Source organism: Macrotis lagotis, chromosome 8 (genome assembly GCF_037893015.1).
Source record: "Macrotis lagotis isolate mMagLag1 chromosome 8, bilby.v1.9.chrom.fasta, whole genome shotgun sequence".
Lineage (NCBI taxonomy): Eukaryota > Metazoa > Chordata > Mammalia > Peramelemorphia > Peramelidae > Macrotis > Macrotis lagotis.
The window spans coordinates 196,710,556-196,738,263 of NC_133665.1; the positions used below are offsets into that span (position 1 = coordinate 196,710,556).

At 48.6% G+C, this 27,708-nt stretch overlaps 1 protein-coding gene across 5 annotated transcripts; it reads left to right on the plus strand.

Moving 5' to 3' along the window:
• Positions 1-585: 585 nt before the first annotated feature.
• On the plus strand, positions 586-27,708 carry UBP1 (upstream binding protein 1). Of its 5 annotated transcripts, none has more exons than XM_074199357.1 (16): positions 586-723; positions 4,059-4,210; positions 9,179-9,255; positions 10,566-10,671; positions 10,973-11,079; positions 11,855-12,007; positions 12,236-12,346; positions 12,658-12,765; positions 17,081-17,190; positions 18,909-18,963; positions 19,114-19,207; positions 20,100-20,190; positions 20,619-20,731; positions 24,574-24,716; positions 25,300-25,351; positions 25,728-27,708. In XM_074199357.1, exons 1-16 carry the CDS (start codon positions 611-613, stop codon positions 25,763-25,765), a joined length of 1,623 nt encoding a protein of 540 aa, XP_074055458.1. In that variant the 5' UTR covers positions 586-610; the 3' UTR covers positions 25,766-27,708. The 5 variants fall into 5 exon arrangements, with proteins under 5 accessions (XP_074055458.1, XP_074055461.1, XP_074055462.1 ...); XM_074199358.1 differs by lacking the exon at positions 586-723 and adding an exon at positions 976-3,788; XM_074199360.1 differs by lacking the exon at positions 24,574-24,716.

A 27,708-nucleotide genomic window follows, 5' to 3' on the forward strand; every position in this document is an offset into this window, starting at 1 on the left:
TCATTGGCCGGCTCTGCAGAACAGATGCGGGTTGGCTCCCCCCCCCACGGCACGCATGGCGTCCGCTCATTTCCGCCTTCCGTCAGCCGGCGGAAACTCCCTTACGTAGCCCGCCCCACCTGGAGAACTTTACTGGTCCGTTCCTCTGTCAATCTAGGAGAGGGAGGGGGAGGGGCGGCCTTCTCCAGGGGCGCGGGCCGTCCGTGAATAATCTGCCTAGGGAGCCCCGGGAGGCTCCGCCCCGCCTTCTAGGGGCTCTGCGCGTGCGCAGGCTGCGGAGGTGGGTGGGACTAGCCGGAGCAGCGCGCAGGCGGAAGCGGAAGCGGCGGCGGCGGCGGCAGAGGCGGCGGCGGCCCAGTCCGAGGCGGCTCTCCGGGGGGCGGCTGGGGGCGCTGCCGGGGCCGGGGCTGAGGGCTGAGGCGGCCGGCGCCCCGCACGGGGCTCCGCCATGCGCGCGGCGGGCCGGACCGGGCCCGGGGCCGGCGGCGGGCGGGCCGGGGCCGGGCGGGCGGCATGAGCGGGGCTGCGGCCCGCGGGCTGGGGGCGTCCGTGCCGCCGCGCCCCGCCCGGCCCCGCTGACCCCCGCCCGGCCGCCGCCGCCGCCGCCGCCATGGCCTGGGTGCTGAAGATGGACGAGGCGGTGGAGGCGGGCCTGGTGCACGACTTCGACGCCAGCCTGTCGGGCATCGGGCAGGAGCTGGGCGCCGGCGCCTACAGCATGAGGTGCGGGGGGCGCGGGGCACCCCGCGAGGCCCGGCCCCTCCCCCCGAATCCGTCTCTTCTGTCGGGGGGGAAGGACCCCGAGCCCCCCCCCCCCCCAGCCGGGAGGAGAGGAGGCTGGGGTCGGGCAGCCGGGCGTGGGGCGGCCTCTGGGGGGGGGGGGGGAGTCGGATGCGGCAGAAAAGGGGCTTCGCGTGGTGGTGCCCATGACAGGCTGGTGGTGCCCATGGCAGGCTGGTGCGTCCCGCCGGCCCGAGCCTGCAGCGCCTGGGCTTTGCCTCCGAATTCCCCGGGCTGCAGAAGAAAACAGCCCCCCATAAAGGAGATTAAAAACTGCACTGGGCCTCCTTTAGATGCCATCAGCGCTTGCCCGAAGGCGGCTGCCCTTCTCTCTGTAGCTCCAAATGCTGGCTTTTATTGGTAGAATGGGCTCTGTGTGGCCCATGCGGACCCAGAGCACAGGAGCCGGGAAGACACCTGCCAGCTGCATGACCTTACTCTTGTTTGCCTCAGTTTCCACTCCTGTAAAGTAACCTCGAAAAGTAAATGTCAGGCCACTCCGAGGTCTTTGCCAAGAAAATTACTAATAGGATCACAGAGGCAGACAGGACTGCCTGTCAAATAAGAATGGTCTCATCTCTAGGGAAAGTGACCCTGTTGTTTCCTCTTTGCCTTTACCCCTCCATTTTTTCCTTTTCTTGCTGTTGTAGCTCTCTGTAATTAGTAATGAGGATGATGAACGAGGAAGGAGCAGAGCAAACATTTTAAGTGCTTGCCAAATGTCAGGTGCTGTATAGACATAACTTACTTGAGCCTCCCCGTAGTCTCCAGGAGGTAGGTGGTGATGTTCCTATTTTACAGTGGGAAAACAGAGTGAGGTAGGTGAGTGGACTTGCCTCAAACTACATGGCTAGTAAGTGCCTGAGGCCAGGTTTGCAGTCTCCCTCACTCCAGTCCCAGTGCTTTCTAAACACTGGACCACTTCACTTCCTCCTGCCACCCACCTCACTGCCACTTTTGTTCTTAGTTTCATTAGCATATGCTTGGGCAAAATAGTTTCTATTGATTTTCTTGATTGCTTCTTCATTTGCTATATGTTCTGCTTTTTTCATACAATTATGATACACGATTTGGTTTTCTCATTTTTACAATCTGGTTGGTTGTTAGGGTTTTTCCCATTTTTGTTGATCAGTTGGGTGACTTTTTTGCTTTCACTTTTATTAAACCACTTTAATTTGCAGCATTCCTCTTTACTTAGTTGAGGATTTTTGTTTGCTTAGTTTTTATGTTTGTTTTGTTGTTTTGGTTGTTAGCAAGGCAATGAGGTTAAGTGACTTGCCCAAGGCCTCACAGCTAGGTAATTATTAAGTGTCTGAGGTCAGATTTGAACTCAGGTCCTCCTGACTCCAGAGCTGGTGCTTTATCAGCTGTGCCACCTAGCCACCCCTATTTGCTCAGTTGATTTGTAGTTGTAAACTTAATTCATTAGTTCATTCATTGTGTGGATGAAAGTATTTAGAGAAATAATTTCCCTTTAGAAGTGCTTCGGGTGTATCCCATAAGTTTTGGTATATTATCTTATCTCATTGATGTCATAAATTAGTTATATGATTTGTTCTTTGACTTAGCAGTTCCTTAGAATTGATATTCAGTCATCAGTTTCTTTCGGAGTTTTTCTTTAAAATGCTTTTATTGCATTAAAATTGGTGAAAAAGTTCTGTTCAGTCCTTAACTTCTCTCTTGTTTTGGTAAGGTTTTTCTGGGTCTGAAAGGCATACATTAGTTACTAGCTGTATTATCTACTTCTCCAATTCAGTTAACTTATTGAGAGTTAAATGCTTTTGAGTGGTCAGAATGCCTTACTTCCCAGATGAGAAATTTAAAGGATACTTGGGTCGAAGTTCCCCCCTTCAGATCAGCTTTATTCTGATTCCCAAATTTGTCTTCCCCCTCCTTCCTTCTAAAAGTGCAGTGAGTAATCCATTTGTGCTTTGGTGTGCCTTGTGTTTCTATGAATTCTTTAGGTCAGATGCTTTTTTACTAAAAGTCTGGTTCCACTGGGTAAGGGTCAGCCACCTGGAACGAAAAACAATATTGGAAGCTTCTAAAAGATGGTCCTGAAGGACCTGCTAACCACAGTCCCCATCCACCCACCCAGCAGGGAAGTGATGGGGAGGCTGGTGGAGACCTGTTCCTAGCATCTTTTGACATAAAGCAAATAGAATTCAGCAGCCAGTCAACAAGAAAACATAGTGGACCTGGGCTTCTTTCTTTGAAAAGAAGTTCTGGAAAGATCCAGCCAACCGGAAATAGACGCCACAGACAAGTAGGTCAGAGGGGGGAAGGTATTTCTAGTCTAAAGTCCCACGAAGGGGATTCTGCAGGGATGTATCAATTGCATGACCAAGGTCATAATTATTAGCAGTCTAGTGGGGGAAATCCTGTATTGGAATTGGTTTTGAATGTTGTCAAGGCCACTTATTAATGATAATAGCTGACATTTACATAGTGGATAGAGCACTAGGCCTGGAGTCCAGAAGGCCTGAGTTCAAATGCAGCCTCAGACACTTTATAGCTCTGGGACCCTGGAGAAACCACTCTGAAGAGGGAAATGGCAAGCCCTTCCAGTATTTTTATCCCCCCACCCCACCCTGAAAAACCTCACGGAGGCAAACAGTGTCACAGAGCTAGTAAATGTCTGAGACTGAATTTGAACTCAGATCTTCCTAACTCCAGGCCCATCATTCTGTGTACTCCCCCTGGCTGCCCCTTTATTACCTGAGGCAGTAAGTAGTATTGAACTTTTATTTCCTCTTTAAAATGAGGGGGCTGGACGTTAATGCTTTTCTATAGTTTTTAATCTGTGCTCCTGTTAACTTGTGCAGATGTTAAACCACTTAGGAAATTTCGTTGTCCTTAAGCTACTGGGTCCTTCCAGGCTGATCACTTCACAGAAGGGGGAAAAAAATGTTAACAGGAGATATTCCCTATTGTTCTTCTGTGTGCTCTGCCACCGTGAGAAGATCCCCAGATCTTGTTGGATGTCCTCCATCCCTGGCCAAGAACTAGTTAGTTCTTCCTGCACCTTAAATCCTTCTCTTCTGTAACCCCTTTTGTCAGCAATGCTTTGGGGTTCCTATTGGGGGTCTTTTTGATTCCTGCATGTGTCCCTTTCTCATCTCTAAAGTTGAACCACAATTGGGCAATGACTTTATGTGGCAATTCTTCTGCCCCTTCTTCCTTGGTATGTCATTTCTGAATTCACTGTTTTCATAATTCCATTTGATGCTCAAGATCCAACTTAGTGTCATTGATGAATAAAATTCTTTTCTTTTTAGTGATGTGTTGGCCCTACCCATTTTCAAGGAGGAAGACTCTGGCCTTCCTTTGGACGGTGACCCCAAACAGCCACCCTTTCAGTATATCCTGTGTGCTGCCACATCCCCTGCAGTCAAATTGCACGATGAGAGCCTCACTTACTTGAACCAAGGTGAGAGGTGGGATGGTGAGGTGGGCTCTGCAAGGGCCTGCTTGGCCGGCCATGCCTTGGGGAGGAAGAAATTCATGCATGCAACAAATGTCTCAGGGAGAAAGATGACTTTTTTACTCTCAGAAAATTGTTTGTTTGTTTTAATTGGTACCAATACTTGTTCTTCAGGATTAGCCCAAAGGGACCTTGAAAAATGTTTTTCTTCCTTTAAAAAATTGTTTTGCTTTTTTTTCTTTATTGTGTTTTTTTTTTTGCAAGACAGTGGGGTTAAGTGACTTGCCCAAAGTCACACAGGTAGGCAATTATTAAGTGTTTGAGGCCGGTTTTGAACTCAGGTTCTCCTGACTCTCGGACCAGTGCTCTATCCATTGCTCTACCTAGCTTCCCCATCTATTTTTTTTTTTACATCGCTATAATTTTTCTGTCGACTGTTCTGTGTAACGAGTAGAATTCTTTTAGGACAAAAAAAAATCAGCATAATTGATGAGTGCACCCTCAAAGACAGAGTGAGCAACAAGCAGCTCTTGTTGACCTTCTCCCTCATTATCTCTTCTTTGGCCTCAAGGGGAAGGCCTGTATTTGGAGAACCTCACAGCATTTGGAGTTCTTCAGGCTTGTTCTTCGTGATCATTCTGCGTGTTCTTTTTTTGATGTTGATCTTGTCATTAACTTTTATATTTATCTTGCCTGTTTTCTTGACTCTGCCTCAGGTCACAGAGCTCCTCCCAGGCTTCTCTGGCTTCATCCTCCTTGAAAGTTGAAGGGCAGACCTATTGAGGCACTCTTAGGAGGTTTTTCCAGGTGTCCCTGGGAGACTTCTCAAGGGCTTCCCCTAGATGGGTAGCAAAAGCAAGGAAGAAGAACTGGTTCTTATAGCTCAAAAAGAGTTCATTCCATTCAGGCATCACAGTTTATTTAGTCACGTGCTTGGGGGACCTTTGTGTTACTTCCAGTTCTTGGCTACTAGTGCATAAAAAATGTTGCCATGAATATTTTGGTGTCTTTGAGAGCTTCCTTCTCAGCGGCCTCCTTTTGGTATGTGTTTGGCCATAAAAATCTCTGGATCAGGGGCGGCTAGGTGGCACAGTGGATAAAGCACCGGCCCTGGAGTCAGGAGTACCTGGGTTCAAATCCTCTCTCAGATACTTAATAATTACCTAGCTGTGTGGCCTTGGGCAAGCCACTTAACCCCATTCGCCTTGGAAAAAGCCAAAAAAAAAAATCTCTGGATCAGAAGGTATGGATGTGTTAGTTTATTTGCATAATTCTAAATTGCTCTCCACAGTGGTCATACTGAGCTGCAGCTCCACCATCAATGTCTCCTCACATCCTCCACAATCGACTTGTCCCACGTTTTGTCAGCTGGTTTGTGGGCTATACCATAAAGCATTTCTCAGGAGTGGTTTGGGGCTTGCCTGTCTTAAAGTGATCAGTAGTTTTCAGTAGTTTGACTTCTCATATTCCTATCCTTTGGCTCCTTCTGTCTCTCCTCTGAGATACACTTGACCTTGTTTGGCCATTAGGTGATCCCACTTGACCTAGGCATGGGTCCCTGAGAATTGGGTAGGATGGGAAGTGCTTCATCTGGTGAGAAGCCACCGAAAAGCCACAAAGAGGAGAAATGTGTGATGGGGGCTGAGTTGCCCAATTCGGGAAGAACCTTCTAGGAGACCAACCATGTCTTCAGATATGCTTGGAAGGCCTCAAAGAGAAGGCCTGTACTTGGAGAACCTCACAGCATTTGGAGATCTTCCCCAGACTCATGCCATTGTATTTAGGTGACTTTTGCCCCCCTGCCTTGCCCTTTTTAGAGGACTTCCTGTGTGGTTTGCACTGAGTTAGAAGCATCCCAGCCAGACCGGAAGCTTCTATTGGAGATTTGTACCAGAGCCATAGGACATCTTGGGATCAAAACCATCTTAATTTCAAGACCAGAAATCTGTATTCAGTAGCTCCTGGCACCATCTAGTCACTGGGCTACAAATGTCAAGCAGAACATGAACTAAATATCCTCAGAGGAAAGGAGGGCTCCAGACAGAGAGTCCTGGGAAGGGGTCAGAGAAGAGGTGCCCCCAAAGCTGGGCTTTCCAGGGAAAGAGAGAGACCCAGAAGGCATGGTAGAAAGGACTGTGCAGAAAGTTGAGAAAAGGGGGCTTAAATGCCAGGCTGGCAAGTTGGTGTTTCCTCCTTGAAAGTTTAGGGGCAGACCTATTGAGACACTCTTAGGAAGTTTTTCAAGGTGTCCCTGGGAGACTTCTCAAGGGCTTCCCCTAGATTGGTAGCAAAAGCAAGGAACAAGAACTGGAACTTTATTTTAACCTCCTTAACATGTAGGAATCATGTCAAATCTTTAATTTTAGAGTTGAAAAGGCTGCAGATACTCATTTGACTAAGTCCACTAATGATGGAATACAGAAGTGATTTGAGCATCATAAGAAGTGGGTGAGCACTACTGACATCCTCCTGTCCACAAAGAGGATAGGCTTCACTGCTTTGTCTTTCCTGGGTTGCCACAAGACACCGAAGGTGCACCGGGCTGGTCCCGGAGAATGCCCGGGTCAGATTTGGGCTGGAGCCTGAGGCCTGCAGCCTTTGTGTGAGGTCTCCATGGAGCTCCCTCCTTCTCTAGGGAAGGACACCGAGCTGCCTGAAGACCTGCAGTAGGTTAGTGACTGATAGGGTCTTCACAGGAAACTGGGCTTCTGCCATGGGGATCTTCGTGTCCTAAGTCCCAGAACATGCTTTTATGGATTATTTTAAGTCTTCCCTTGAATATTGCTCTCTCCAAAAAAAAAAAAAAACCAAACCCCAACAACAGAAATGTTGCCTTGTGCCTGGGAAGGAGAGGAAGTCCCCAAAGTGTGCCTGGGCTGGTGTTTTCCTTTTGCTTGTGGCCTTATCCTGGACCCTGGCTTCATACCATCCTGGATTCACATCTTACTTCACCCGCCTGGTCCCAGGCATGCCAAACCCTCTTCTCCACTCCAGCCTTCCCCCATCTTTCTATTGGGCTCCCTAAGTAACAGACAATTCTCTCTGACCTCTTGCTCAGCCTGGCTTCTTTCAGGGTGCCCCTTCTCCTGCGGTTGAGCGCCCCCCCCCCTTGGCCTCCTTTGCTGCTGAAGCATGGCACAGGGTCAGACTGATCCTTAGTAGGAGCTTAGTCAGAGCTTGGGGGCTTGCACAGGACTCCTTGCCATATTTGCTTTACATTTTCCAATAACCTAAAGTTTACACCAAGTACTGTCTTTAATTTTGGTATCTTTTGTGACGTGCTGTGGAGTCAAACAGAGGCTAGGACTCCAACCCTTTACTGGTGGGTGTCCTTGGGTGCTTATCCTGGGTGATGGGTGCTATCTGAGTCTGGATGTGGGGTTGCTTCAGTAGCCTTCCTTTTTGGTGGAGACCATAGCTAGGTGTAGTGTTCCTTATCCAGCACTGATCACTGGGAAAGAAAGACCTGGGCCATTTTTTTCTGGTCCTGTGGGCTCTACTTGGAGGGCTGGTGGATCTCATTGGCTCTCTCTTGTTCGAGAGGGACAAGTTGTCCTCTGAAGTCCTGTCTAATATTGAGAATCAGTGGTTCAGCCTGACTTGTGCTGGGACCTCTAACCCTTTCTTGAAGTCCACAAGGATCCTCCTAAGACAGAAGGACCCTAAGAAACTGATGGAGGAGGGGGTATCCCTGGTCACTCAGGAAAGTGACTGCCTGGACATTAAGGCTTCTGGAGGTCACCTCGGGTCTGAAACAATCTGGTGGTCTTATGGTTTGTTCGGTTTTAGGCCCATGGGAAGATTGCCTGTTTATCTGGATCTCCACCTGATTGTAGTTTATTTGATTTATCTTGAGCATTTGTCCTTTGAGTAGCCAGAGGTCAGTTGGGAACTGCCAAGATGTCCTACCTTTGCCCTTCCTGTAAAGAGGGCATAGTACCTCCCACACCAGGGATTGGAGGCAGCAGCATCCTGAGCCTCTGCCCGGTGGCAGTACCCTGGCCTGTCCTCAGAAGGCAGCTTTGGCTTTCTTTGCCGTGTAACCTGCACTCCCCAGTTATACTGTTAGCCATAAAGCCCCACAAACCTCCCCCCTCCCCCAGTGCCACCTTTTCAAAACAACTGGTTGGAAGTCACAGGGGTTTTTCAGTCTAAACAAACTTGTCAGGGAAGCCCATCTTTCTTTCATTTCCAGAAAATGCATAATTTTGAAGAACAGGAGAAAGACAGAACAGATTTAAAAAATAATGGCTTTTGGAAAAAAATTGAGAAGGGTTTTTTCGAGCTCATCCAGCAGCAGATTAAGTTTGATCGTTAGAGGTGTCATCTGGCAACAGCTGCAATAAGATTGGTTGTTGTCGATGCTCCATGAAAGAGTCCCTGGGAGTGGAGGGTATGGGCCCAGAGTTTTAGCCACTGGCCAGTTGAGGGACTTCTTAGAGATCTGAAGGGCAATCTTCCAGGTAACATTACTTGACTGAGCTCACTCTTACTCTTTTTTGTGGACAATCCTTCATGAGCAGAGCTGGCCAAGCACCTCTGACATGACAGTGCCTCCAAAGGCAGCAAGAAATGGGACCCTGGGTTTGGGTCCCAGTCTGTGTCTGCAGTGAGGATGGCTCTGGTGGGGTGGGTGCTGCTATGACCATGGAGGAGGGTCCCCAATTCTGCCTTTCTGCCTCAATCCCTGGGCAGTCTGTCAGTATAGAGTAGTAGCTCCCAGGGTATGGTACAACACAGACCAACCACCAGAAAGTATCACTACTGACTTCTGGAGACAGTTTTGTCTTTGACCTTTTCTTCAATAGGCTCTTAAGACCAATTTTCCTTCTCAGATTTAGCAGCTGGTGCATTATCAAAACAAACTCACAAAACAAGCCATATGGAAAGAGATGGCCCTTTATTAAAACTGAGGGCTTGCATTTCTTTGTGGAGTTTGTAATGGTACAAAACTCTGACATCTCTTTGAAACAGGTCAGTCCTATGAAATCCGGATGCTGGATAATCGGAAAGTGGGAGAGGTGCCTGAGATCAGTGGAAAGTTGGTGAAGGTGAGGGATGGCCTGTGGCTTCCTAACCAGTGCACGCTCTCTTCTGAGGCTCTCCTTCAAAGTCCCAAACCTTCAGACCCATCTCTGGATCCCTTACCCCACCACCTGCCTACCCCATGCCAGGGCACTGCATTCTTTCTCTGCTTAACATACAGCTTGTTCACACATTCTTCCTCTAGACCCAAACTTGTTACACTTTTCTTAAACTGGGGTCCCAATCTCAGATGATGGCCACTGGGTGATAAGATGTCAGCCCTTTGTGAAAGAGCTTTAGTGGAGCCTTTTTCCTCAAGTGCCAGGGTGACTGTGAGCACCAGCAAGAGACACTTGCATCCCAGTCTAGACTCCAGAGTCCATCAGGCCCCACTGGTTCCCTTCCTTGGGTGGCAGGTGGTGTGGGACCTGGACCCAACAGGGCTTCTCTTGTTAGAATCTTGCTTTACTCTTTGCAACACTCTGCCTGAAGTGCATGTCCAGCCTCAGTTTCCTCAGATCCGTCTTGGAGACTCTTTTCTAGGCCCTTGGGTGGCTTTAACACCAAATGGGAATGGGGACCCTCTCTTTGGGGTTCCGGAGCTTTAAGGGAGGTCAGGGAGAGGACAGGAGGAGCCACACTTGGCCTATCTCCCTGGATTGACCTTATCCTGCAGCAGGATCAGTAGTGGAGAAGGAAGTTGTCTTTCGGGTTAGTTTCAATCCTGCAACTACTTCCAACTTCCAGGGTCACCTCAGGTAAAGTCCTGTCCCTTCTCTTCCCGGGGCCCAAGTTTTCTCATCTCTAAAGTGGGTGAGTTGGACTCAGTGGTCTGTCTCTAAGGACCCCTTTAGCCACAACTACGGGTTCCTAGATGGCATGATAGAGTCACTTTCTTCTGTGTGGACTTGAAAAGAGACCCACCTACTGGCTGAGATTTCCTGCTCAGTGAGGATGCCCCAACCTTGTGATCAGAAAAGAGAGGGTCCTCTGTCCTTCGGCCAGCCCTTCTGCTTGGGGCTGTGTTAGAGCAGAAGTTATTGTAGATTTATAAAATCTCTTGCAGTGGGGGCCCTTGATAGTTCTTCCCTGGCCATTCTCTTTTAAGTCCAGTCAGAAGGTCACTGCACACTGTCCCAAGCAATGGGGCCTGGTGCATCGTGCTCTGGGATACTTCGGGGTGGGGGGGCGTGTTCCTTAATTTCTATTTTTAGCTTTTAGGTGTTCGTTAGTAAATAAATGAACAAAAAGTCAAGGTACTTTGGAGGAGGTGGCCATTGTGTCCTCCCAGCCTGGCCATTGAACAGAAGTATTTCTTCCCTTATTCTCCCTGTAGAGCATCATCAGAGTTGTGTTCCATGACCGACGGCTCCAATACACAGAGCACCAGCAGCTGGAAGGCTGGAAGTGGAATCGCCCTGGGGACCGGTTGCTTGATCTTGGTGCGTTGGATAGGTTGGAGATGATAGTTCAAGAACTTTCACCCACTAGTAACTGGACAGTGGTCAGAGTTTGCCAAAGTTGCTGTGCTCCCTGACAGGGCAGGTTGTACAGCTGGGGCTTGGTTAATTAAGTCAAAGAAAAAGCTCGCTCTGCTATTTAGACATTTGATTGGCTATAGGCTCTCATCTCTAGAATTTATGAGAAAACTGCATTTAAATTTTAAAAAACCAGAAATAGACAATATGAGTTTTGTTTTAAAATTCAAGATAGTAATGTAACTTTGTTTTTAAAAAACCACAGATATTCCAATGTCTGTTGGAGTCATTGACATAAGGACAAATCCAGACCAGCTGAATGCAGTTGAGTTTCTCTGGGACCCTGCAAAACGCACATCTGTATTTATTCAGGTTTGGACTTTTGCATTATTAGAAGTGAACTGGTTTAGTCATTCGCAATGTCATATAGTTGTGGAGTATAATTTGATTTCTCTAGACTCTCCTCTTGAAAATTTTGTTTTTCTTTTCTTCATACACACAAATTTGGTTCAGTTGGCTGGTAACATTAATGATTTCTTTTGTTTCTCTAGAGTGGTTCATTTTAAAATCTTGTTAACTTTTCCTATTAGATGAGACAAATAAAAGTTCCTGGTTAGTTTGGGCTTTGTTATAGGTTAGGACTAAAGCCCAAAGTTTCTGTTTCTAGAATATTGAAATCCTGGATCCTGCTACCAGAGAATTGGGAGGGAGGTGGGGTAGGCAGAGCTGGGAGAGTAGAGAATGAGTATAACCCATGAGCTGACAGAGGAGGTTTAACCTCCTGGGATAACCCTGTGGACCACCAATGGCCTGGGGCCAATAAGAAGCTGCACCTCCCAAAGGCTGCTAGAATTCTTGATAGTTGCTTTAAAAGCAGCGTTAACTTTGTTTGGGAGGCAGGATTGAAGTAGGTTGTGGAGAGAGAGAAGGATAGTGGACTGAACGGGGTAGGGTCCTGATTATGGAATCACTTTGAAGGCCAGCATGATCCATTCAGGGGGATATAAATGGTGAGGTTGCTGTTGGAGGTTTCAGGATGTGACTTGTGACCCCTGATGCTGGTGTCATCTTAATGGGAAGGGGGTGACCAAGGGCTGGTGGCATGGAAGAAAGGGCCATGGCTTGGGGTACTTTGTATTTTATACAGGTCCACTGCATTAGTACAGAGTTCACGCCACGTAAACACGGCGGGGAGAAGGGGGTTCCTTTCAGAGTTCAAGTGGACACTTTTAAACAAAATGAAAATGGTGACTATGCGGATCACCTGCACTCAGCCAGCTGCCAGATCAAAGTTTTTAAGGTGAGAGACAGAAGTGAGGCTTCGGTGGGAAACCCTCCCTCCTCTTCTCTGGACTTGGCTGCAGGGCACAGCCTGGCACTAAGGCCTGGGTCTCCTGGGAGTGAGGGGCACCTATCTCTTGTACACATACACTCATCCTTTGGGGAGGGCCCTTGCACGCTGGCATTTCCTCCAAAGGTACCTTGGTTGCCTACTCTGTTGATTTGTTGATTTTTTTTTTTCTTTTAGCCTAAAGGAGCAGACAGAAAACAGAAAACAGACCGAGAAAAGATGGAGAAGCGGACGGCCCATGAGAAAGACAAGTACCAGCCTTCGTATGACACGACCATTCTCAGCGAGGTAATGTGGTAGAGTGGGCTCACTGCCCAGCACCAGATGTGCAGGCTGAGCGGCACGGGAGGGATATGGACAGCACAGGGGGAAAGAACTGACCCTTGGGGGGTTACCGAGCACAGAGGCTTCCCGGGGACCCCTCGCGACCACCCATGCTGGCCAGGCCTCCCCTCCCCTCCCAGAGGCATTAACACCCTTGAATGCAATCAGTGAATCCTGGAGCTGTGTTGGCCCTGAGTAGACATGAACTAGGGGAGTAGATCTTTCCTCATTGTCTAATGAAAAGCCATTGACCCCCCTCTTTGGTGTTTGTCCAGATGAGGCTTGAGCCTATAATGGAAGCTGCAATTGAACATGAGCAGAAAAGGTCCAGCAAGCGGACTTTGCCAGCAGACTGCGGCGATTCTCTGGCAAAGCGAGGCAGTGTAAGGGACTTCGGCTTACTTTTCCTTGTGCAGGATGCTCTGGGCAGTGTTAGATCTAGGACAGACTTCCTTGGCTTTGTGCCTGTGCCTCAGGGGAAAGCTTCCTAAATCTAACACTTGAAGCCTGAGCAAAGAGTGTGCAGTGTGACCCTAACTGGGGAGTGTGGGAGGGGGAGCCCCAGCCACACCCCCACTCACCAGCTTCCCCATTCAGAAAGGAGCCCCACAATTCCCTTAATGCCAGTAGTAACCACAGCTTTCATTCCTGCCTATTGTTGCTTTTTCGTCTATTTCTGGTAGCGGGTGGATCGCATTAATGTTAAAGACATGACGGTAGAGAGTATAAAAGGCCTCCTGTCCACCTGCACACCTCTTGTGCCAGTCTCAGTGGAGCCAGAGCCTTGAACCAGCTCAGCTCCTCCGAGACCCATGGAGCCAAGGTTCCCTGGCTCCTTCAGCGACCCACAGAGCCTCCAGCATGGCTTCACTTCTGGATTCTAGATGCTTTTTGAGAAATACTTTGCACATTCTACCACATTTCTCTGGAACATATAGTTATATATAACTTGTCAAGCTTTCTATGATTTTCTTGATGGGGCTGCTGCCTTTACTGATGCAAGACATCACCGTACTCCAGCTTGGAAACGTCTTCAAGATGACAAGGCCAAAAACCTACCCATTGCCTTTTGATCAACCTGGTAGGAAACCTCAGAACCTGACTGGACTGGTGCCCCATTGGCTGAGCTTCTGAAGGTCAGCCCTTCTCCCAGGAGGGGGCATCCATCAAAAAAGGAAGAAGAGACACTCCTCCCTGGACCAATGAGCAAACAAAAGCAGACCTCATGTTCCTTCCCTGGGTGGCGAGTGTCTGAAGGAGATTGAGCTGACTAGTCCAAGGGTTGGGCCTTTGGGCACCAGTCTCATTAGAGTACCCAACATCCCCTTCTCTTAACAGGATGAGGATGAGGGACTGGAGCAAAGAGTTTGGGAGATTTTACTATGAGCAGCAAAGGAAATATAACTCTTCTTTGTTTACTTGTCAGCCCCAGAGGCCTTAGTTCTTCAAAGAATCTAGAACTTGATAGGGAATGGATTTTGTTATTGGTTGAAGAGCCCATATAAATCTGTTGTATCATGAGTCTGTGACTGTGTGTAATGCATGTGTGTCTTTGAAACTTGTGCTTTTCTTGGCTCTGTGAAGGTTTTTTGGTTTATCTTAGCCTGGGGAAAAGAGTATTAAGTAGCATTCAAGAGGCAGTTCTGGCCCTGAAGATTTCTGGGAATTTTTTGGGCTCTGGCCCTTGGGCATTGAGCTGTCTTCTGTGAAAATAAAGTCTGGGCAGTTCTTTGAGGCACCTGACAGCCCTTCCCTAGGGAAGGAGTGAAGGAAGCCCTTGGATGGTATCTTCCAGATGTGGAACCTCATCCAGAGGCCCTTAGTTTTCCACTTTTCTCCATGGAAAGAATGTGGACCTGGATAGACTCGAGGATGAAATACATGCTGGCACCCCAAGGCCATAACCAGGTTTTTTTCTTTGTGAAACAAAGGAGTCCTTGCCAGAACTATAGTGTCGGAACTTCAAAAGTGTTCTCTTGCTTGCCATGATGGCTCTGCAGATCCTTGTCTAGATAGGTGACAGAGAGCGCTAGACCTCTCCCCAAACCAGTTGCAGCCATTGCTGACCACTAGGAAGTCGCTCGTGCTCTCAGCCAAACCAAAGAGGTTTGGTTCTGTGGTCATGGGGTAGGCAGACAATCTTAATGATCTTCAGGATAGTGAAGTTGCTCTTCGTGGATTTAGAAGTCCAGTTTGCTCCCAGCTTGGAAGGGGCCTTGTTGGCCAGTGTGAACCTTGATATGCACATATGTTCTCTTTTTTCCCATCTTAAGGAAATTTCAAGACCTTGGCAATAATTTTTGTCTTTCAACCTCTGCAAAAGTAAACAATTATTCCCTGTAATTCCTAATCTAAGGATGATCAGATTGCTGAAAAGAAGTTGGGAGTGGGTGATAAAGTCCAGGGAGGTTGTGTGAAGGGGGCCTGAAATGGACAGAACCCCCCCCCCCCCCCCCCCCAGCAAGCTCCAGCCAATGCCTAAGCTGACTCCCTCTCAGTAGCCTGCAGCCCATGGAGGCGGTTTGGTTCAAGGAAAATCCTGACTTCTAAACCCCGATCTCCCGCCACCCACTGACTCTGCACCTCAGCTTCTTCACTGTGAGAGAGAGCCAGTTGGACCAGAACACCGCTAAGATCGCCTTAGGAAACCCTCGTGAACAGCCTTCTCTCCATCGATTGTGCCCTTGTCCTCATGGACTCAGGAAGCCTGAGCAGTGGGTCTCCTCAGTGACAGGCCCTAAGCACCTTCCTGATCTGCCTGCACCTATGCAGGCCCTGGCCTAGGAGCCTGCTGAAGAAGAAACAAGGATTCATCCTGTTCAGGAGACTTCAGGCTTCTTAGATGTTCTTTGTGACCAAGTGCTGAGACATGGATGCAGACACTGATCTGTTACCCCATTTTCTTTGTCTGGTTTTCTGTACAGAATAGATATTCCAACATTTGCTGAATTGAATTGTTCCTTGATTGTATTTATCAGCAGTAACCTTACCTGAGAAACATTTCTTGGTGTGTGTGTGTGTGTGTGTGTGTGTGTGTGTGTGTGTGTGTGTACGCGCGCATCTAGCATAGCTTTTTCAGGAATATCTTTTGGTTTGCATTTTGCTCTCTTTGGAGGCCCTCCTTGCCTAGTTCCCAAGGCTGCTGGGAGCTCTTCTGAAAACCAAGCAAGCACCAGTGGTGGATCTGGCCTCCTAATTATTTAAGGATTAATGTGCTTTTCCCTTAAAGTGGAAGTCTTCTTGGAGCCTCTTTTATTTATTTCTCCAGGGGTCCCTAATTACCCAGTTGCAGAGTTGAGAGTCTCAATTCTGGGGTAAGTGCTAAGGATGATTCTTGTTAACTCTTTGATGGTGTTAATTAAATCCTGGTCAAGTTCTCTCTGTGTCAGACTCGAACTCAGTGCAGTCTCTTCCTGACCACTTACAAGTGAGCTTGTGAGCTGGGGACCTCAGGCCTCTTGTCCATTTTGTCAGCCTAGGTCAGAACTAATTCTTCTCAGCCCCAAAGAGAGGCTACCGAATGGGTACTCACTCAATGGCAAGGACTCTTCTGTACCTGCAGAAGAGCAGCCTTGCTAAGGCTGCTTCCTGGAAGGGACAGAGAAGATCTGGGGTGCTTTCATGTCAACTACCATCACTTTCTAGTTCCTCTGAGTCTTCAGTGTCCTTGAGCTGTGGACCAACATAGAAGTTTATGAACAGAGTTGTTAAACCAGGCCCCATGGCCTGGGGGGGGGGGGTGGCTACCTTAAAGGCCCAGTCTCCATTGCCTTACTTCGTAAAGCCATATTTGTACCTCCCAAATTTTCCTGGCTTTCCTAAAGGAGTATAATTGGATCATAGTACTCTGGCACTTAAGTCGAAATAAGCTTTTTTCTGTCCCTTACGGGGTTGGCATGAAGAACCCATGGAACTTCTTCACCCCCATTTTACTGGAGACTGTACTGTCTCTGATTTCTACCTCAGGTCATTTCCTGTTTTCTTGTTGCTTTAAAAGAGGAAGAACCCCCTCAGCAGGTGCTAGTCACTGATTCCACCTGCACAGTGGTTGATCTGGTCTGTCTTGGTTCATTGATACCCTTAGTGGCCACACATCCCACTGATCATGTCCCTGATTCATGGAGCCCTTGCTAGACCATGATCTCCTACACTTCTGTTGGAACTTGACCAAAATTGTCAAATGTACCTGAAAATTCTCCTTACCCTGACTCATGATGTGAGCCATAAATTCCTTCTAATGGGGGGGGGGGGTGCTCTCTTTTTCTCTTGGACTCCTTATGGCACATCTTAAAGGAGTAGGGGAAATGTGAACTTCAGAGCATGGTTGGAGTAACTCAGTCCTGCTCCTCCTCTACCCTGCCTTGGTGGAGCGGGCTGAATCTCCCAAGAATTCTGCCATGTAACTACTGATCCAGTACCTTCTGTGTGGGTTTCTCGAGGAAGCAGAGATTGAGGCAAGTGATGGGCTAGAACATTTACCCTTTCCAATTCTGATGACCTTTTGTTGGTGTGGCCATCCTTGCTCCTCCTCCCCAAGCTAGGAAAGAACTGTTGGGTGACATTCAGAAACCCAGTTTCTCTTGGCTGGACTCAAGTCAAGAATTCATTTATCAATGAAGGACTGAAAGATTAAGAAATTACTTCCCTTTGTTTTGCGAGCACTTAGTGATTAATGTATTGGATCTTCTTTCTCCCCAGTGTTCCCCATGGCCTGTCACCGTCACAAGTGCAACCTATGTCAGTGACAGCCCCGCACCAGCTCCCACCTTCACCTCTGCTCAGCACAGCACCTACAGCATCCCCAAGAGGTATGTGACTGGTGGTAGCACCCCACAGCTTGGAGGGTCAAGCTAGGGATGTCATCATTGGTGAATCACAAAGTCACTGACCAAGCAACTTCTCCAGTCTCTCTCCCTCTTCCCATTTTCCTCCCCTTTATTCCTCTCAGCTATGATTAGGGGTCGGCTTTATTCCAGGAGGTTTGGCACACTCTTCATTGACCTCAGAGCTTTGTCAACACTGTCCTAAGAGTGAGGCAGTAGACCTGAGATCAGTTCATTCCTGGGTCTCAGAACTCCAGGTGCTGCTCTGCAGGATGTCTGTAGATGGTGAAAGCTCCCTGACTCTGAAAAAATCGGGCCAGTTCCCTAGGAAAGAACCATTTAACTGTGGGCCAGAATCCAGGCCACAAACTGCTGATATCTCCAGAGATGAAAAAAAAATCATTTCAGGCCTCAGATTTGGATTTACTTTCTGTTTTCTCTTGGCTAATATTCCCTATGAGGAACTCTCTCCTCCCCCTGCTTTCTCTCCTGTGGCTTGCCAGTGGGAACTCGGCATTTGAGGCAGCGTCTTGTGGGTAGCTGAGGACACCAGAGTTTTGGTGGCCTCTAAACTTGGCCATCCTGTTTGGAGGCCAGAGATACATGCAGGGCTGGTATTCAGGGATGTTCTCTGATTCTTGTTCTACTATTTTGGGGAGTTTTCCCTTTCTGCTAGATCAGGGCATGTATTTAAGGGACTGAGTGCTCAAAAGAACCCTTGCCCCCCCCACATCCCTCACAAGTGATCATAGACAATGCCCTGCCTCCCAGGGCAGCCCATCCCCTACTTACTGATTGATGGCAAACCCCAATGGGTCTCTTTGTACCATCATCCCATAGTCCCTGGTTCAACTCATTCCAACCTCCCCCCCCCCCCATAAATAAGCCCTACAGGTACTTGAAGACCTTTCTTTGTGTCTCCCACAGTGTGCTCTCATTCAGATGAAACATCCCCAATTCCTTCTGCTTACTCTCCTATGACCTGAACTGCCTGCCCCTTCCCATATGGGGATGTTGGTAGAGAGCATTGCTCAGGCTTGCACACTGACCTCCAGATGATGTTCTAGCACCTTCCTCAGGGAGCCCTAAGGTTGAGGTCACTCCTTCAGCTGGTGTCTCACACCCACTGACTCGGGCAGAACTTCTTGTATCTTGCCATAGATGATGTACTGCAGAACTTTCTCTTCAAGTGGGATGAGTTCCAGCTTTTTTTAAGGTCAAGATTTTGTTGGTTGGGTTTATGAGGGCCTCTCCTTTCCCTGGATCCCTAACCTCAGTTTCTGTATGTGGCAGAGTTAAAAATAAGTAGACCCACGACAATTTTGTTCTTGACCTTGGGACTTCTTTCACAACTTTCCCTCTGACAGTGGAGTCCCACCTTGTGTCATATGAACTAAAAAAAGCTGTTCATAAGCCTGGCTTAGCAGGAAGCATTTGGACTTGGGTGGGGCCTTGGAGGGACCCTCTTATCTGTCCCACTCAGTTTGGGGGAGAGGAAGTGTTGTCCAGTCAGTAGTAGGGCCCTCATCTCATGAGCTCAAGGCCAGGGCCTTTTCTTGGAGATCCTCCTCCAGGTCTTGGGGGGGTCCCCTCCTGAATTTGTCCTTTGGTTTCTGGTAAACTTCAATCACATCTTGGTTCACCAGATTGATGAGAATGACACAGTATAAAAACCCCCTCTCCCTTTGCTTCCTTCTCCCTAGCAATTCTTCCTCTCCAAACCATCAAGGAGATGGAACTTCCCAAGGCTCCAGTGAAGTGAGTATCGCCCCAACACTTGGTGGAGAGACAGAACCAGCCCCCGCCTGTCTTGTGTGGGTGTTGGTGTTGGGGGGGGGGGGGAGAACAGCATGAGCTGCAGGGGTCAGCTTCAGGTGGGCTCTAGACACTGCTCTCCCCCTTCCCCAGCAACTTCATCCATCAGCCACAATCCAGGAAGCCCAGCAGTGGCTGCTCAGGCACAGGTTCTCCAGCTACGCACGGCTCTTCGCCAATTTCTCAGGTATGGCCCAAATGGGATCAAAGTAGAGGGTCTGGGCTGTCAGGGGCAGCTGGAGCTAGTTGCCGGACCTTTGGATTCGGTGTAACCCCATGGCACATGAGACCTTGATAATTCATGCCCTTTGAGAGAATTTAGACATGGCAGCATGATCAGTGGGTGTTTTTGTTTTCTCCTGGGCATCTCTATCTTTTGCAAACTGAAGTCCCATTTGCAGGATCAGTTTGGATGTAGGTCATTTGCCTTTTTATTGTGCCAGAACTCTAAAAGGTCTGTATGTAAGAAAGAACTTGGGAAATTAGAAAGTGGGGAAGAGCTGCTTTTTGAACTTGTATTGGCATGTCCTTTGCCATTCTACATCGAAGGGTTTCTACAGGCTCTCTGTATTCCTGAGATGAGTGTAGATTGGGGAAAGGTGCTTCATTCTGTGTCCTTGGGGTGCAGAGAGGTGAGTTGGTAGCCGGGTCTGCTTGTCATCCAGAGAGCACACCGCATCCCAAACAACTTGACTTTTGATGCCTGTCTTAGTGGGGCATAGGACCAGGGATGTTCTCACTGCCATCACACCTTTGGAAAAAGAAAGGCAGAGGGAAGCTTGACTTGTGACAAGGGACAATGAATCCCAGTTTCATTGAGCTTCCTGAGGCATTAGTTTGGGAAAGTTGGAAATCCCAAAGAAAACTAGTTGGTTAGTTAGAATGTATTTAATCTTTTCTAAAGAAAATAAGCTTCAAGGTGTGAGGTGTGCCTGTTGTGGTTGTTGAAGAATATAGTTAAAGGAAGATGCCCTCTGCCTCTGCTGCTCTGTGGGTGAGGAAGGAGGAAGGGCTACCCATGGGATCACTCAGGATCAGTTTGAAGCTTTCAGGGGCAGTCCTCTGGCATTCTCTTTCAGGTGCAGATTTATTAAAGTTAACAAGAGAGGACCTCGTTCAAATCTGTGGCCCAGCAGATGGAATTCGGCTCCATAATGCACTGAAGTCAAGGTAGAAGAGACTCTGGGCTTTCAGGGGTCAGGTTGGGGTGGGCCAGATGCTCCCAGCTTGGGGAGGGGCCAGGGCTTGGGTCTCCAAGATCAGTGGAGTAGCCTTGGGCCTGAATTGGGCACCAGCATCTTCTCAGTGAGAGTTTGGAGTTCAGAGCATCAGATTCAGGATCTGGGGCCATTTTGGGGGGCTCAGGAGGGACCTGACTAGTCAGGAAGATCTCCACTTATACATCTTGTTAGAGCCAAGGCATACTCTGCCACATCTTTCCTGAGAAAGGTATCCAAATGCCATACTATGCAGCCTTCCAAGCCCCACACATGTTTGTGATTCCATTCATGTTTTTTTAAATAGTCCTCCTGTAAGGAAATGGGCCTGCAGGGAGATGGGGTGAACTGCCTCTCACTCGTGGCATCTTGTGTCTGCAGGACGATTAGGCCTCGTCTCACCATCTACGTCTGCCAGGAGCAGCCCAGGGGCACCCAGCTGGAAAGGCAGCCCGATGCAGGCCAGGGAGATCCCAGCAACGGGGCAGTATATGGTATGCATGCTGGGGCGCAAGAGAAACTGCTGTGTAGTTGCTCACCTAGTAGCTAGACATCTTTTTAGACGGGGCTCAGAGTTTACAGGGAGCCCACTGGGACCTGCTTTCTGCCTGCTTCGATTGGAAGCTTCTTGAGGGCAGGCATTGTTTCCCTTTGGTATTTGTAACCCCAAGGCCTCGCACACTGTCATTCCTGAGAAATGAGCTTGTGTCAGACAGAGGGACTACAAGCATATAGAAAACTTAACCAACAGCTAAGTAAATGTTAAGTATCTGAGGACGGATTTGAACTCAGGGCCCGTGCTCTGCCCATTGTGTCACCTAGATGCTCCTATTATGGGTTTGTATTTTTTAAATTCAAAGTATATATAGGTAAGTGAAGGCAGAAGACATTTAGTTTCTGTCATTTCCCAAGCCTAGGGAGATAGAGAGACAAACAATAGTCTCTGCTCTCAAGGGGCTCCCTGTCTAATGAGAAAGAAAACCTGCTGAGAATGGCAAACAAGGCCAGTGGGACTATCCCTTGGAGGTCGTAGAGGAGAGGCATTATTATTAAAGGAGCTTGAGAAACACTCCGGGGGGAGGTAAGAAGTGGAAGCCAGGAAGCTGAGAGGAGCAGGGAGACAGTTCAAGGGGGAGGGGCAGCCAGAGGCTGGCATCGCTCATCTTGGAGTATGGAGAGAGCTGGAGGTTGTGGAGAGGTATTTGATCCTGGACAAGTCAGAAGCTGAAAGAAGGATGGACTGGATTGGGGAGAGAGTAGGTCATGGTAGTGGGCCAGGTGAGAAATGAGTAAGGTCTGCCTGGATGTGAGGGCGAATCGGGGGGGGGGGGGGGGGTGATGCTCCAGAGGTGAAAGCAGCAGACTTCAGCAACATTGCAGCCTATTTTCTTTGCTCTGGTTGTAGAAATGCAATAGCAGTGGAACAGGAGAAAGAGAAGTCGTCAGTGTAGCCTTTTGTGTGGTGCCACAACAGCTGCCTGGTGGCCACCTAAGGCCACCAAATGAAAACCTGCTAGAGAAACAACTAGTACCATCCCAAAAGACAGACAGTCCCTTAAAGGAATTTTTTCAGAATAGCTCCAGGTTGCATAGGATATTTGAGTATTGATGAACCAGAGCACTCCCAATAATTAGACAACTTCAATTATAAAATAGTTCTTCAGTAAAAACCTTAATAACTAAGGCTCCTAATGAGGCTGGGTCAGAGCCAGTAAAAATGACAACTGCTCACGGCTGTTGACAGTTAATGTTCTCCAAATTTCTCTATGAAAGGGATGTTTTATAGAACTAAATAAAGAAAATAGTAAAAAAAAATTTGGAGAGGAACTAAAAATCAGAATTGTGAATATTTATTTATTTACTTTTTAAAAAATTAGGCTGGAAGTTCCTTAAACTGTTTAAAGAGCTGCCATCTAAGCCATTTGGTATTGGTTAAAAACTAGAAAAGTACAAAAATGGAATAGATTTGACAAGGGAGAATCAGAAATAAATCAGGAGACAGAAAAATCACTTTGGAAAGAATTCCCTACTGGAAATGCACTGCTGAGGAAGGGAAAGCATCCTTTAGCCAGCCATACCAGTGGTCATAAAGTCTAATCATTCACATTGTCAGGCAGTTTGACCCAACACCATTCTCTGTGGACCCCTTGCCATTTGCAGAGGAGGCAGATTTGACAAAAAAGGGAGAGACAGCTTTTACAGATGATCACAATGCATTCTCTAGATTTCTTGAAATTGAAAAGGTTTTGAACAAAGAGTTCCTTTGGGATAAGATAGATTTTAGTATCCAAGACGGAGAGCCAGATAATTGTAATATGAAGGACCAAAAACTATTGTACCAAGTAGTTCGAGGATTTCTGCTGTCTTTATTCAAGCTCCTTTCCTATTTTGATGGAGAGATGGAAAGGGAGAAGGGAAGGACATCATAGCAGAGGACATAGGTCCAACCCTGATGTCAGCAAAGCCCCAGTTTTGTTTCATTTCAGTGATCTGAGTCAAGTCAGACAAGCAGATTCATTACCAAACTCTGCTGAGTCCTGGGGATAAAATAAAGACCAAAAGAGTCCCTGCCCTCCAGTAGCTCCCATCATCCTAATTGTAGCAGGGGTGGGGGAGCTGCCCCCCATGGGGGCCCACAGGGAGTGTGCAATGTGCAGGCTCTTGGCCATGTAAGAAGGGGGTAACTGAAAGGGAAAGGCACTGGATGGGTGGGGGAAAGTTAGAAAGGCCCCCTGCAGGAGTGAGGTGTGTTCTGAGAGCTGGAGGGAAAATGACAAATCCTTCAAAGCCAGTGTGCTTGAATTGTAGGGTATGTGGTAGTCATAGGGCATCCCTGGAGGCAAGAGTGGGATTATAGTTGAGGGAAATTACTTTGGCAGCACAACAGAAGGTGAAATGGGGGGGGGGGCAGAAACTGGAAGCAGTGAAACCAAGCAGAAGAGGAACTCTCAACCTTTCTTTATGTCATGGCCTGGGTTGGCATCTTAGTGAATCCTTGAATTCTTTATCAGTAGACTAGTGCTTTTAGCTGCATAGAATAAAATGTGTAGGATTGGAAGACTCCACTAGACTTCAAATCCAGCCCCAGAGCCTTCTTAGCTGGGAGACCCTCATCAAGTCACTGAAACCTGCTTGCCTCAGTTCCTCATTTGTCCAGTGAACAGGAGGAGGAAATAGCCCACCACTCAGGTCTGATAAGAAAGCCCCATGTGAGATCTCGTAGGTAAAAGGCCACAAGCCCCTGAACTCAAATGTGTGCTTGGTGAGTATAGAGTTTACGTGGAGCATCAGAAATGTGAAGATGAAAACATGATCTGACAGTCTGGCCTTGGAATGGCGAATGTGAGTGAGGACCAGGTGCCCCTGGAGGTGACAGAGCCAGGTCTCTGGTTCAGGAGGAAGGGGAGGCCTTGGGAGGAAAAATGATTGAGTTGTATTTCAGACATTCTGATTTGGCACTCCCTTGGGCCAATCCACCAGTGATGTGGGAGGAGAGCTGGGGTCAAGACCTTGTCTCTGGTGAGGGAGTCGTTGGGTTTCTGGGGTGAGCCAGTGGGTGGGAAAGAGAAGGGTGGAGCCTTGGGGGAAGGTCTGCCAGAGGAATGGTCAGGAAGGAAAGCCAGGACAGAATAGAGATCTCATGCCCGGGGCTGGATGAAGGAGGGAAGATTCCAGTGAGTGCACCCAGTGTTGGGGAGCCAAGGTGAAAAGTGAGACAGCCTTGTGAGAGCCCAGTTCCAAATTAACTTCCACCCCCCCAATCATCAAGAAGACAATTAGTAATTTGTAGTCATGCAAAGCTAAATGTGTATCTGAGACCTGTATTACGTCTAGAGGACTCCTCTAGGGGGGCTGTAAGTTTCTGCAGAAGCAAGGCCAGGCCACAGGCCCCCCCACACACACACAATGGTGGCCAAGGGAGCCAGGCTGGAAGCCAAGCTGTTGTCATGACTCTCGGATTCCCACTGGATGCTGCTGGGACCCTCCCTCCTTCCAGCTAGTTGTATGACTCAATTAGGAGTGTTTGACCCCAGGTTTCTTGCCTTCCTGCTCTCTGAGTTTGGTCTGAAGGAGGTGACTGCCCCCAGGGCTTTGCAACATATCACAACATGTGTTCTCCTGGGCCTTTGAATTAAGTCTTCAGTCCCATTTTATGGTTGGAGAAACTGAGGACTCCACCTGTCTTGTCGTGGTGCCAACCCTGCGCTGCCTCTGTGGAAGGCCATCTTGGACCCCACTGCCTCCTAAATGGCCTTGGGCTTTACCCAGCAGGGGTGCACCAGGGGATGGGGAGCTGCTCACAGTCACGAATCCATTTTGGTATTTCTCCTCCCAGTTTATCACGCAATCTATCTGGAAGAGATGGCAGCCTCAGAAGTCACACGGAAATTGGCTTCAGCATTTAACGTTCCTTTGCACCAGATTAACCAGGTTTACAGACAGGGTCCCACCGGGATTCATGTTCTCCTTAGTGACCAGGTAAGGGAGCTGGCCTGCCCTGGAGGTGCTAGTGTCTACCTACTAACTGCTGGACCAGTGTGGCTCCCCCTTTTTTCAGAGCCTCCTTGAGCAAGCCCAGGTTTTAATGAGGCTTAGGCAAAGACTAGAGAAGGATGCTTGTTCTTTTGTCACGAGCAGATTCAGTTCCATCCCCCAAGTCTGCCACCTACACTGTGGCCAAGAGCTAGGAACAACAGCTTCCAGGTGGAGTGGGTAGGATGGCTGAGACCTCAGAACCACTTGGTGTAGCTGGGGCCAAGTGGACCACCGGCTCTTGGCATGGTCTCTTCAGGAAAGAGATAAGGACCTAGTGACAGTTGATCATCCACATGTACCCCTTTCTCAACCAGAGACCTCACCTCCTTGGGAGGGTCCCAAGGGAAAAGACCAAGGTCCAGCTGTGTTTCTGAGTGGTTATTTTGAGAGTCAGATGTCACTTATGGGAACAGCATAGACTGTGAGAGGAGTCTCTTCTCCCCAGAACCTCCTGCCGCTCTTTTGATGATCAAGGCAGGAAGATGGGGATTAATTGTGCTGCTTCCCCTTTGCTTCATTCTTCTAGGTGGTTCAAAACTTTCAAGATGAGAGTTGTTTCTTATTCGCCACCATAAAAGGTATCTCGTGTGCTTGGGAGTGGGAGAGCTGAGTCAGGGTGTTGGGTCACATTCCTCACCGGGGAGAGCCATGGAGGTTCTCAGAGAGTCTCCCCAAGAATGGCTGAGAGGTGCCCTGATAAACAGAGAACCTTCTGGTTGATTTTTAAGACAGTGCCTTCTACCATCATCCCACAGAAGCCTGTCAGGATCCCCCTCTTCCTGGACCTGAGGCTGCTGGGGAGGGTGGGTAGTGATCAGGCTCCTGGTCAATAGGTCACTCTCTGCAGGATTGTAAGGGGGAGGGATGGAGAAAGGAGCCCAGAAATGAGTTTGGTGCATCTTGCTGTGGGTCACACTCTGACCACTATGGTCTGACTGCTTTTCTGTCCACCAGCGGAAAATGGTGAAGGATTCCATATCATTTTGAAATGAAGCCAGGTGTGTGCTGGCCTTGCCTTGGTACACATCGAAGCCTCACTTCACCTTCTGCATATGGAGACTGGACCCGAGGGATGCCAGGGTTGGACTTCACCGCTTACAAATGTTTCATATTGAAAACATGAGGGTGACCCTTGTGATGAACTGCCCAAGAGGTGGACTCGTTTCTTGTCATGGTCCTCACCACAAGTCCTGAGCCGTGGGGAAGTGTGGAGATGGATGCAGAGTGCTGTGGGGCCACTCACCCTCGGCCGGGCTGGGAGCCACCTCACTCGCTGTGACACTGTCAGTCTGGAAACGAATGTAACCCCTTCTGTGCCAGCTCATCTGTCCCCACTAGAAACCCACCCCCCCCACCCCCGATGACCTCAGGGAGGCCTGGGGACAGGAGCAAGAAGCCTGGAAATCTGTGGAGACTTGTCAGGCGCGTAGTGGGTCAGGCCCTGCTCTGAGTGCATGGGAGTGTGTGAGGCATGGGGGACTCGGACGTGTCCCAGGGCCACATGGGCATTGGACCTTGTTAAATACAGAACCATTGGAGGGGCTCCCTTCCCAGCATCCTCATTTCCTTTTTTGGGGAAAACTCTGCTCATGTCAACTTTTTTTCCTGTTTTTCTTTGTTTTTTACTCCCTCTTTTTTAAAAAAAAAAAATGTTGAACCCTTGGCCTAGATACCAGAGAGAAGTAATCTATCAGAAAGCAGAAATATCTCCTGGCGGTAAGAGCTTGGGATTCCTTTTCGGAAGGTCTTGGTGGGCCACATGCAGGGGTCTGTCCCTCACTCACGCCCATCCCCCAGACAGGACCGCCCTTGGCCTTAGTATCAAGATGGGTGGACCTTCATCTTCCCCTCCCAATTCAGGAAGCCATGTTTGGACCGATTCCCTTGATGCCATTTTCATCTTTGGAGCCAACTAGTCACAAAGGTAAAATCTAGGATCATTTTGGAGCTCCTCAGTCACGCCTAGTGCTAAAGATGCACACAGTGGCTTTTGTCCCCTGACAGTTCTAACCTTGGGTCATATGTATGTACGTGCATGCATGGCTGGGCTTGGGTTGGAGGGGGCCAGGGTCTGTATCTTCTTTCCTTCCTGGGCCAGGGTCTGAAGTGTATCTGTGGGGACACTAAGGAGAACTGATCCCCACCAAAGGGATCCTCCCAGAGAGGAGCCTTTACATGACCAAATAGCTCGTTCCCTGGTAATCAGTGGGGTCCAGTTCAGGGGCTGGGGGTTTGTTCCATTGCAATGATCACGACCTTGGACCTTCCTTCCATATGGTCTGAGGGCTGGGAAATCGCCCACTTGAATCTATCAAACCTCAGATTTCACAGAGGAAAGAAGTCCACCAATTTAGCCCAGACACCTGGAATTAAATTATAAAACCAGCAAATTGCTGTTTTAAAAAGTGGGGTGTGCACATTTTAGTTTTAATGATAATAAATGGTTTCTGAACATTTTGCAAAGGTGTTTGTTTTCCTGCTTTGTCACGGGACCCTCTGGGAGCCTCTCTGGCCAGTTGGCTTCTTGCTCCTCTGTTGTTGGATTGCTCAGCAGAGCTTTGGGCTCGCCCACTAAGGTCATTGTGTCCCCTGTGCCAGGCCCGGGAAGAAAAGGAGCCACACTGACCCAGCAAGCAGTGTTCCCTCCCTCAGACCCTTCTGGCCAAGTCTCTGACCAGTCATCTCTGTTTTTGAGGAGACTAGGTAGGTCTTTGAGAACACAGAGCCCCTTGTTGATAGTGCCGTCAGGACCAGGGGTCCTGGGGCATTACTGTTCCTGGCACATGCCCCTTCTGCATCATATGGTTGATGGCTGCTCAGAAGCCTTGGAAGTGGCGGGCCTCCCTTCAAGCTGTCATGGCAAGATGGTGTGTTCTGTTCCTGTCATCATTTAAAGAATTGTGTGTGTGTGTGTGTGTGTGTGTGTGTGTGTGTT